The sequence below is a fragment of the Sinocyclocheilus anshuiensis genome, unplaced genomic scaffold (genome assembly GCF_001515605.1).
Source record: "Sinocyclocheilus anshuiensis isolate Anshui unplaced genomic scaffold, SAMN03320099.WGS_v1.1 scaffold472, whole genome shotgun sequence".
Taxonomy (NCBI): Eukaryota; Metazoa; Chordata; class Actinopteri; order Cypriniformes; family Cyprinidae; genus Sinocyclocheilus; species Sinocyclocheilus anshuiensis.
The window spans coordinates 747,068-758,266 of NW_015557102.1; the positions used below are offsets into that span (position 1 = coordinate 747,068).

General features: G+C 38.0%; 2 protein-coding genes across 2 annotated transcripts; one reads left to right on the forward strand and one right to left on the reverse strand.

The window, feature by feature from the left end:
• Window positions 1–283: 283 nt before the first annotated feature.
• On the reverse strand, window positions 284–2,710 carry LOC107677555 (probable 8-oxo-dGTP diphosphatase NUDT15). The gene is made up of 4 exons (XM_016472486.1): window positions 2,640–2,710; window positions 1,829–2,005; window positions 1,487–1,683; window positions 284–622 (listed from the first exon to the last, which is right to left on the reverse strand). The coding sequence occupies exons 2-4, from the start codon at window positions 1,993–1,995 to the stop codon at window positions 519–521; spliced, it is 468 nt and encodes a 155-aa protein (XP_016327972.1). The 5' UTR covers window positions 1,996–2,005; window positions 2,640–2,710; the 3' UTR covers window positions 284–518.
• A 130-nt stretch (window positions 2,711–2,840) lies between these two features.
• Window positions 2,841–10,834, forward strand: sucla2 (succinate-CoA ligase ADP-forming subunit beta). Its single transcript, XM_016472476.1, has 11 exons — window positions 2,841–3,009; window positions 3,949–4,144; window positions 6,376–6,475; window positions 6,562–6,724; window positions 6,965–7,093; window positions 7,184–7,322; window positions 7,685–7,846; window positions 8,100–8,242; window positions 8,353–8,473; window positions 9,218–9,306; window positions 10,293–10,834. Exons 1-11 carry the CDS (start codon window positions 2,926–2,928, stop codon window positions 10,365–10,367), a joined length of 1,401 nt encoding a protein of 466 aa, XP_016327962.1. The 5' UTR covers window positions 2,841–2,925; the 3' UTR covers window positions 10,368–10,834.
• The last annotated feature ends 365 nt before the right edge of the window (window positions 10,835–11,199 follow it).

Sequence of the window (11,199 nt, forward strand, 5' to 3'; positions counted from 1 at the left end):
GGTTAATGTTAGTTTATTACTTGAAATGTGAAAATGTATATATGTAGAAATTAGCATTGGGCAACATTAAATGCTGTAAAAGTATTGCTTTTGGGATACCTAATGCATTCAGTAATGTTAACAAGACCTTATTGTAAACTGTTACCTAAATATTTTAACAAAATATCACACATAACATGCTGTATACTTAATATACCGGCATGTACAAAAAAATATGACTGATAAGACCTAATTGCTTAATAGCCTTAGATATAATTTAATACACATGTGTGTTCAATAAAATCATTAGGCTTTTGAAAAGCTGGAATAACATTCAGTCATTAATTATCCATAACAGTCAATCTGAAAGTACAGTATGTCAATCTCACAATTTAAGGTCAGGGCATGTGTCCTTTCAATAGGTCAACGCTCTCTTCAAAATGAGTGAGAAAAGGCCTAAGGCGAGTTCAGTTCACCTGAACCTGAATAAGGTTAAGTCAGGGAGTGATAAGGTGATTTCTTAATTACAGAAAATCCCTTTAATTCTTTCTGAATGGCTGGAAGTCCTGCTGTCTCAGGTTGGCTAATGGCAAGAATAGCTGCTCTTCAGAGGGGAAATCCTCCCACCGCCTCCATGTCCAACCTGAGAAAGGAATAACTAATGAATCTGAAGCTTGCAGTGAAATACTGCAGCAATACTGCTGCTGCTTGGCATATGGGCAGATACAGTCAAATAACTAAAAATGAATCACTAATTTTTCAGTATTAGCTACACTCATATAATAAATTGATGTCTAATACTAAATAAACTAATTTATACTTGGTCACTACTTACTCATAGAAATCATACATACGACATAGAAATCCAAAGCACATGATTTGGTTTTATACAGTGCATGACTATGTAAATATCAAGTAAATCTACAGATACTTTTGCTGCCATACTTTGTTTTGACTATCGACATATAGTCTGGCTCACACTGGTGTTTATTCTGGCCAAAAAGCACCCATTTAGATATTAAAAGTGTGCCTAAACAAAATATAAAGTGACCTAGTGAAGAGTTATTTATTACAAATAACTGAATATCACTCCAGCTGATTATGTCAAATTGTATGATTATAACTGATGGATATAATAAAGAAGGTCAAGACTTTGAAGTTGGGACAGAGATTACTTGTGTGTAGATCTACTTTTATTTCTACGTTAATGTCATCTTAATTAATAGTTTGTCTAACATATCTATTACTTTTAACATAAAAAACATGGGATTTAAGCTTTTAGTGCTTTATACAAAGCCATGTCATCATTATCTTATACTGTATTCAAAAAACATTTGAATATTTGCTCAAAACTGCTAAAACCTGTTGTAATGGTGACTGCCAAGTTGGCGTGAGACAGGCAATAGTCTCACATGACAGATTTTTATCACTATCATGAATGATCTGTGGGTGGGCCATCTGGGCCTGAGACTACACAGGCAACAACACATTCAAAGAAATGGTTTACCTTCATTCTTCTCTGGCTCCAAATTAACTGGTTCAGCTGAGAAAGATCTGTCCAGTTCTCCCTGCATGAAGATTGTGACATAATGGTAGTTTTCCTCCAATCTGATGGAGTTGACGACTGATCCAAAGCGAAGGTTCTTCAGTCGGACACCAGCTTCCTCCATCACCTCTCTCTGGGCACATTCCTCCCAAGTTTCTCTGATAATTGAGATTAATTTATGTGCAACCCATGTGTATTAATGCACTGGGGCATAAGAAAAGTTAACGAATAAGCAGGAATTAGAGAGAATTTGACACATTAGTAAAAGACCACATTGATGCATTTTTGTGACAGTAAACTCACCCGAATTCAATGTGACCTCCTGGTAACTGGTAGGTGCCTTTCCCAACTCTGGTTTTTCTTTTTCCTAACAGGACACATCCTGGATTGGAGGAGTCTGTCACAAGAACCCCAAGTCCCACTCCAGGGCGTTTGAGGATGGGTTTTCCATTTTGAACGGCCTCAGACATTGTATTTAAACTGTGTTAAAACAGACAAACAGTTATATAGCAGTAGTCCAAATGTTATGTCCGCTGAATCCCTATGACCTAAAGTATTTACCTGGAGTACCATCTAACCTGAAGTTCTAACTGTTCAATAAAAAAATAGGAATAATAAAATCACTCCTTTTTGTATTCTACAGAGTAAAATTGTGCATTTTTATTGTTTTACATAAAGACATTGAGATATTGTGAGAAAAGGTTGAGGAATCATTATTGTGTAAAAAAAAAAAGACTGATGTCTATGCACAATTCAATTGATGTAGGCTACACCGTAGAAACTAATGCCTTTTTTTGTTATAGCATGTCAAAAGTCATACCTAGAACTTGACAAGGTGGAGAAACTATTAATAGATCTGCTTAATTGTGATTTGTGGCTTAAACACCATTTTTGAATGATAGGTACATGATTCAATAACTTGTCACAACGCACAAAAGTACACTCACTTGCTGCCATCTACTGGCCTAAGTATGAAAAGAGTCACTGAAGGAATCTTTTTGCTGAGCAGACTGAAAAGACTACTAGTGAGAGGGAAGGACGTGCAATGCTGGGGATCCGCATAAGCATAATTAAGCAACACTTTACTGGAAATCACATCATGGTCTAAACTTACTTGGTAGATGAGTCTCCTAACAGAAAGCACACCTTTCACGATCTGGTTGAAGCTTGTGCACTATGAGATGTAGAAATTTTACAAATTAAATCATCTCAATTCCCAAAAGAAAGCAAATCGTTGTCACAGTAAACACGTGAATTGATTTGAATAGTAATCTTTGGTTCACGGGGAAGGAAATAGCCAGCTGCGATTCTCAAAGTGGAGTTGCGCAGTTGACGCACGTCCTGACGCAGGCGCGTGCAGTCATTTGTTTTGGTGCTGCGCTGCTTGTGCACAGAGCAACATGGCGACGTCCCTGATCTGTGGCCGGTTGTCCGCTGGACTGTGGAATTCCGGCCCAAGGACGACGTTAAGCTCGGCAGCTAGGGTCAGTTTTGCGTACACACATCAGATAACTATATCCGACTGTCATTTGTGAAGTGGCTTGCTTTTTTGACCACTTTTAGTGACACCAAGTGGGCGATTCTGCTTTGACATTAGCCTTCAGGCTAGCTGCCTGTCATTATTACTAATGCTTAGATTTGCAAACCTATTCATTTTCTACTGAGCGGATGCTCTTTTGGAGTTAGGCAGATTTAGGTTAAATTCTGTCTGGGAGCTTAATGTGTTTGGTTGTTTATATGGTTATCATACACACTGTACATGTCATCTGGGGTTCCGAGTTAACTTTGACCTACATGGACAGTCCGTTTTGTTTCACTTCAGTGTTTCTGTTCAACTCTAGTGCCAGCTGGTTAATAAAAGTAACTCTTAAACCACTCAGAACTGCAAAATATGCCTGTTGTAATTAACAAAATGATAGTATTCTTTACTGTAAACCTTCCTGAATCATAAATGTCTTTTGTTTGGTCATTAGAAGGTTGTACCCTTGAGTAAGACACCCAAGTCGCTCCATAAAGGACTATTCCTATATTGAGTGTACTCTGGATTACAGCAAAATATTAATCAGTCATTAATTCATCAGTTAATCATCTTTATATTGCTGGTACAGACAGTCCGTTTCAATAGACATAATGATACCACATATTCTAATATCCCACATATGATTGAAAGACTCTACTAAAGTCAGTTAAGTATTAATCTATTGAGCAAGGGAAAGGGAAAGTCCTTTTCCTTGTAAAGCTGAGACTTTGCTTGTTCATGTTTCCGTTTGTGAATTACATTTAGCAATCTACAAAAGTTAGTGTTTGCAGTGTAAATATGACCATGGCTTTGTAGCAACAGTATCGCTTGTTCAGTCTTGTTTGCCAGAATTTATTTGTGTTGGATTTAATTAGCATTTTCTCTCTTAACTTTCGATTACCAGGTGCTTGGTGGGACATCGGGTCTATTTGGTAATCATGGGAACCAGCCGTCTCCAATGCTGTCAGTGCAGCAGCAGAGGAACCTCTCCCTGCATGAATACATGAGCATCGGGCTGCTGAAGGAAGCGGGCATCTCTGTGCCCACAGGTTTGGTGGCCAGCACGCCTGATGAGGCTTATGTTGTTGCCAAGCAGATCGGTAAGAACACATGAACGTATGCAGCTGGGCACTAATTGAGGAAAGTCAACAATATTTATTCTCAAAGGAATGCAGGCTGCATAACTGTTCCATAACATTATGCACACCGACTCAGTTGTATTTTCCACTGTTTACATATTTTTCACATTGGAATGATCTTGAGTAGTATTTCAACACAGCGTATATACATTTAGGGAATGCCATTGGCAATGCTTTTACGCAGGTCAGATTACAGTGTTTTGAACAGGACTGCCAGATTACCCTATTTTAGGGTCTTGAATTCACTGTGTGTTTGTGTTTCAGCTGTTGTGCTGTTCTCACACACACTGCAGGCTAAACATAGATTTGCGCCACCTCTGGAGAATGTGGCTGGCCTAAACTTTAATCTAACTGTCAGCATATAGGCAGCACCCGCACAGACCCATGATGGACAGGCAGTGCTGTTAGCTGGAATAAAGGAGGGTAGGGTGTCACAAGCAAGGGACTAGCTTTAGACTGAGAAACATGCACAATAGAGAATGGGTTTAAGTGACCCATTAGTTTGAATCTTGGCGTGTCTCAGATCTGAATAAAATTGGATTTTACTCTTTAACTTACTGTTTCCAAATGAATAGCCTAATCATTTGCTGTGCATTTCATTTCTGGTAAATGCACTGAACTGTACATTCAGGGTTGCAAAAAGTAGGAGTGTTTTATTTGCAAAATAACAACATGGCCAAAGTTGGAAATATCTATAGTTTCACAATGCCAAATCAGCAGTTTAATAGCATTCTGTGGGGCACTTCCCTTTTTCAGTGCTCCAACATGGTACAACTTTAAAAGGTGAAAAGTCTGTCAGTATTTACTCACCCTCTTGATGTCTAAACCTCCTGTGACAGATGTTCTGTGGAGGTTTATCTAGTGTTCCTGTGGCTCAGTGGTAGAGCATTGCGTTAGCAGCGCAAAACGTCGTGGATTCGATTCCCAGTGAACACACATACTGGTAAAAAATGTATAGCCTGAATGCACTGTAAGTCACTTTGGATAAAAGCGTCTGCTAAATGCATAAATTATTATTATTATTACATTCATGCTGCTGTTTTCCATACATTGAAAGCAACCATGAAAAGGGATTAACAATTCCAGAAAAAAAGATAAAAACAGTAATATTGTCAAATATTATTGTAAATTAAAATAACTTTAGTATTTTAATTTATTTTTAATGTAATTTATTTCTGTGATGGCAAAGCTGAATTTTTTTAACAGTCATTATTCCAGTCTTCAGTTCCACATGATCTCTTGGAAATGATTCTAGTATGATGATTTGGTGCTTGGGAAACATTTCTTATTATTACCAATGTTGAAAACAGTTGTGCTGCTTAATATTTTTTTGTCAACCATAATACATATTTTTAGGATTTGTTGATGAATAGAGAGTTCAAAAGAACAGCATTTATTTCAAATAGAAAGCTTTTGTAACATTATAAATGTCTTTAGCACATTTGATAAATGTAATGCATACATGCTGAATATTAATTTATTGAAACATCACTGCCTTAAACTTGTACAACTTGTAGTGTAGTGAAGAACTGTCAAATTCAAGCCATTAGGCATAAAAAAGGCAGCATTATCATTTTGCCTAATATTTCCTGGTTAGGATGGGTCTTTTGGGTTTGGAACAAAATGAGGTATGTTCCAAAATGTTATTGTAAATAATAACAAATTTTTATTAATACAATTTTTGTATTAATAAAATGCATAGTTCTGTCTGTTTATTGAAAAGTTAGCTTGTAAAATTACAACTCCCAGTTGAAATTGTATAAAACTCCACCTTATTGTTTTTACTAAACAGGCGGAATTGAGTGCCTTCCTAAATCATTCTTATTGGCGTCACACGTCTGTTGTTTTCAACTGGTTATGCAGTTTAAATCCAAGTGAATTAAAACGATTTAATCCTTCCTGGTCTGTTATGTGCCATTACATTTATCATAACAATCAGGTCCAGCCTTTTGTTAGCCTGTTCTGTGTGTCTGTACAGCAGATCTTTGCAGGTTTCGAGACTGTAGCTAATTACAGTGTGACTCACTGGTTGAGGATGCAGCAGCTCTGTAGTGAATTTTTCATCTCTGTCAATTTATGTGCTATTTGTTTGTTTGAGCAAGGCCGTGTGTTTTGTGTACTTCCGTGTCTGTTTGGTTGGCATTATTCAAGGTTTTTCTCTTTCTTGTTTATTCTTTCTCCTTTTTTTTCAGGCTCTAAAGACCTGGTGGTGAAAGCCCAAGTGTTGGCGGGTGGTCGAGGCAAAGGCACTTTTGAGGGAGGATTGAAAGGCGGTGTCAGAATCGTTTACTCGTGAGTGTTTGTGCTTACTTTATTGTTCATCACTTTATTACTTTTCCAATTTTCCCTTTGTCTTCTCACTCGCTTTGTGTCTGCAGGCCAGAGGAAGCGAGAGATATCTCCTCTAAGATGATTGGCAAGAAGCTGTTCACTAAGCAGACAGGAGAGGCAGGGCGGGTCTGTAACCAGGTGTTTATCTGCGAGCGCAGATACCCACGCCGAGAGTATTATTTTGCCATCACCATGGAGAGGTCCTTCCAGGTGAGAGGTCACGGACTGGGCCATTACTGCATGGTTTATCTATGAAACTGCTTTGCATATGTGCATTCAAGTACAAAGTCTTTTTACAAGCGTTCAAAAATGACATCACCACTTTATGTGCTGCAGTAAGCAGAATGGCCAGTAGAGGGCAACTTTTACTGTGGCGTGACCTGAAATGTCAGCACTTTACTGGTTTCACCTGCCCTGAAAATGATATGGTTTCTACTCCACCCCCTACAGGGCCCTGTGCTGATTGGCAGTTCTCAGGGGGGCGTGAACATTGAGGATGTGGCTGCAGAGAATCCTGATGCTATTGTGAAAGAGCCTATTGATATCATGCAGGGAATAAAGATGGATCAGGCTATTAAGGTGAGGTGCAGAGTATTACTGTATATAGACAGTTCCCACACTGACCCCTGCATGAAAACTGTTTTTATTTTATTTTTTTCTCTCTCTCAGGTGGCAGAGAAGATGGGTTTCCCCCCTGCATTGATCAATGAAGCTGCAGAAAACATGTTGAAACTTTATGATGTGTTCATCAAGTATGATGCATCTATGGTGGAGATCAACCCAATGGTGGAGGATTCATCTGGCATTGGTACCCTAAAGCAGACACCTTATACTTTATATACATTATGTACACATTAAACAACCCCAGTCCTAGAGCTGCACAATCAATATTGCAATATGGATTTTTGGACAAGGCAATTAAATCAAATAATTATTTGTGTTAAGTTAAATGTGACACTGTGCTCATTTACTTTTGTGCAGCTCAAGATCTGGTGTTTGTTTCAGCTTATTAGAATGTGTTGGTAATTTGGGTTGGCTCTGAGATGCTTTAACAGTGTTAGTGCAGAAAAACAATGCATGGTCAGTTTTTCAAATGCTGTCCACCTTTATAATCCATAACAGGCCCATAGTTTCCATGCATTCATAGATGTTTTCTTCTGTGCTTTGCAGTGATGTGTATGGACGCTAAGATCAACTTTGACTCAAACGCTGCCTACAGACAAAAGAAAGTGTTCGACATGCGAGACTGGACCCAGGAGGATGCCAGAGACAGACAGGCAGCCACAGCAGACCTCAACTACATCGGCCTAGACGGCACTATTGGCTGTCTGGGTCAGTACAAAAGCCCACAACCATCCATTAGAGAAACATTATCACAGCACTGAGTGGACGATTCAAAAATGAAACCCACATATCAGCATTTTTTATATTTTAACATTTCTAAATAAAGAATTAGAACTAAAGATCTTTATATATTACATTTTGCACTTTTAGTAAACTTTCTGTGTTGATGCAATTTGTACCATTTTGACTAGTTTGAATATGTGTATGTGTAAACAATACATATGATGTCACCTGTGTTTAGTCAATGGGGCTGGACTCGCTATGGCCACCATGGACATCATTAAACTACATGGTGGAACACCTGCTAACTTCCTGGATGTTGGAGGCGGAGCCACTGCACAGCAGGTGACAGAGGCCTTCAAGCTCATCACCTCTGATAAAAAGGTAATATCATGATCAAGGGAATTACATTGGCTCCTGTTCTTATTGCCGCTCTTTTATCACATCTCTTATGCCAGAAAGTATTCAGTGTTTTTCTGTGTTCTCTGTAACAGGTCCAAGCTATTTTGGTGAACATCTTTGGTGGCATCATGCGGTGTGATGTCATCGCACAGGGCATTATCATGGCTGTCACTGACTTAGAACTGAAAATCCCCATCGTAGTGCGGTTACAAGGTGAGAGAGACCGAACTTAATACTATGATTATGATTGATGGTGCGGGTGACTTTGATTAATGGAGAGGTGAAGGGATAGTTTGAAACCCATTAAAATATTTTCAGTTCCCATACTTTATTTAAAAGGGTGCTGATCTGAAAAACTGTATCATATTATCAGTTATACCCAAAAGAACAAGCACTTCAGGTTTCCTTAGAAAATCACATGAACAGGACACAAAGGCTTATCAGAGGTTATTCATTAAATAAAATGATTATAGTAAATATAGATTTTTCTAGTTATACACACTATTTTAAAATCATGTCATCGGTTAGATGTTGCTATTGTATAAAGTAAAACTTGCTTGCAACTTGCTAGCCATTATGATATTGAAATTGTTTGTTTCTTTTTTTATTATTATTAACCGGTTCACAGATTGGTCAGAATGCTTCTTAGAATTCTTTAGAGAAGAAGTCTGAATTTGATAAATTATTGAAAACCCTTATCCAGTAAGTGCAGATGACTAGAAAGGTCATGGAAAAGTCCTGGAAATTCATTAGTGAGAAACTGTGAGAACACTGTACTGTCTATAATCAATAAAAGGTAGCACAAATCCCTCAAGAAGACCTGGAACGTCTGGGAGAGATGAAACATTGACAGAAGGGTGACAGAAAGAAAAAAGGTGTCTGGAAAGGGATATTTGTGCAGGTGGCTCATGTTTTCTGTCCTTCATCTCACTCTCATCACGCTTGTCTGATATCCAGGAACAAGAGTGGACGATGCCAAGGCTCTGATCGCTGCCAGCCCTCTGAAGATCCTGGCCTGTGACGATCTGGACGAGGCGGCCAAAATGGTGCTTTTCTCTTATTTATGCATGCATATGGGCAAATTGAAACTGACATGGGGTGGAAATGGAGAGATGAATCTGCCCATCATGGTTCAGGAATCAAATTGATAGTCCAAAGAAATATGAGGTTTTAAAGGAGCTGTTCACCCAAAAACGAAAAATCTGTCATCGTTTAGTCACCCCTCAGTTGTTCCAAACTCATATCACTTTCTTGAGAGACAGGACAAAACTTCCCACAACTTTACCTGCCATTAATGTTTAAAATGGAAGCATTTACTTTTTTTTCTTTTTTTTTTTTGGAGAATAAAGAATAAAAATTCACATGCATAAGAAAAAATGGTTTCACAACACTTCACAACAAGGTTCAATTCATTAATTAGTTAGTTTTATAATATTAATTTCTACATATATTAATATTTCAAGTTATAAATAAAAAAATAAATACATAATACGTCTTTCAAGTATAAATTATAAATGGTGTTAATGTATTATGAATAAACAAACAAATCAAACAAATAAATTATGAATAAATTAATCTAGATTAATAAATGCTGTGTAAAACAAATGCTGTTCATTGTTAATTCATGCTACCTAATCCAATAACTAACAGTAACAAATTGCACCTGTGTTAATTAAAAAGGGGAAAGTGTACAAAAGGAAAAATGAAAGCAAATGTTGCCGTCAAATAGAATCAAAGCAAATCTCATTATTATACAATGACTATACAAACCAGATTTCCAGCTACAAGCAATTTGTCTTTCCTCCCTGAATGCGGAACCACTGTATGATTAAGACCATGATTATGCAGAACATACTGTTTTTTTATGTACCGTTATGTACAGCTTTTTTTTAACAATCAACAATCATCACTTTTTGCATTTTACTATTAAAATTTAGGTCACTGTGTTATAATTAAGATGATCATAATTAAAGGTCAACTCTGACCATACGATGTCAATATTTACCATACCTTTCTCAATCTTTTTTTCTAGGTTGTAAAGCTTTCTGAAATTGTATCGCTGGCCAAAGAGGCCCAGGTTGATGTCAAGTTCCAGCTGCCCATCTAACAGAGCAAACCTACAAGCCAAATCACTATTCACACCATCTTATATGAACTATATCTAAGCCACTTGAGCTTGTCTAGTCTCAGACCTCCAGTAGAGTTCTCCACAACCCCGTGTCCTGATCAAGCTTCTGTCATCTCTCGTTTGTGTCTCTCTGCGGTTCCCCATTCCTTCTGTCTCATTAGTGCTTTCATATTGTAAAAGCACGTGTATCTGCATGGTGCAACTTTCATTTCATGCAAATCAACCTCACCCAGTGCAGAGCCAATCAAACCAATCCACTGACATACTGTTGGGTTTTTTGGTTCCATTGGTTTAGATCGGGTCAGTGTTGCTGCCTACTGTTGTTGGTTTCGTCAATGTTATTGTTTGTTTGATTTCTTAAGTGGAGGATGTATTTATGTGGGACTGTATTTATACTGTTGAAATGTACTTGGAGATCCGACTCTTTGGATAAAGAATGTCTCGGACACACTGGTCCTATCTTTTGCCACATATATATATATACACACAGTGTCATTAAAAGAAAATCCCACCCCCTCTTTCTTCATCCCTCCCTCCCTTCCTTCTGTTTTCCGGCGGGAGTGAGTGTCGCTGCAGGATGTCTTCTCTGTTCTCCTGAAGAGAAATGCACCATTTCCCTTTTAAGTAAACGCACAAGCACTCAAAGGGAATATGTGTGTTATTGGTGTTCTCTCAGTCTGACATGGAGCCACCGGTGCAGCGGCTGCAGTACTGACAATAAAAATACTGAAGCGTCTCCGAGGTTGATATTTGATTCCACTCAAAGGCTCTGTCACTGTCTATTTTTGAAATGTAGAACATGTACTTCTTT

Excerpts from the sequence above, each read along its gene's own strand:
- sucla2 (XM_016472476.1), top strand. The coding sequence starts at position 2,926 with ATGGCGACGTCCCTGATCTGTGGCCGGTTGTCCGCTGGACTGTGGAAT. Across the intron at positions 3,010-3,948 it reads CGTTAAGCTCGGCAGCTAGG|GTGCTTGGTGGGACATCGGG; the intron begins GTCAGTTTTGCG and ends TTCGATTACCAG. Across the intron at positions 8,474-9,217 it reads CATCGTAGTGCGGTTACAAG|GAACAAGAGTGGACGATGCC; the intron begins GTGAGAGAGACC and ends TCTGATATCCAG.
- LOC107677555 (XM_016472486.1), bottom strand. The coding sequence starts at position 1,995 with ATGTCTGAGGCCGTTCAAAATGGAAAACCCATCCTCAAACGCCCTGGA. Across the intron at positions 1,684-1,828 it reads GGAGGTCACATTGAATTCGG|AGAAACTTGGGAGGAATGTG; the intron begins GTGAGTTTACTG and ends CTCAATTATCAG. Across the intron at positions 623-1,486 it reads GGAGCCAGAGAAGAATGAAG|GTTGGACATGGAGGCGGTGG; the intron begins GTAAACCATTTC and ends TTCCTTTCTCAG.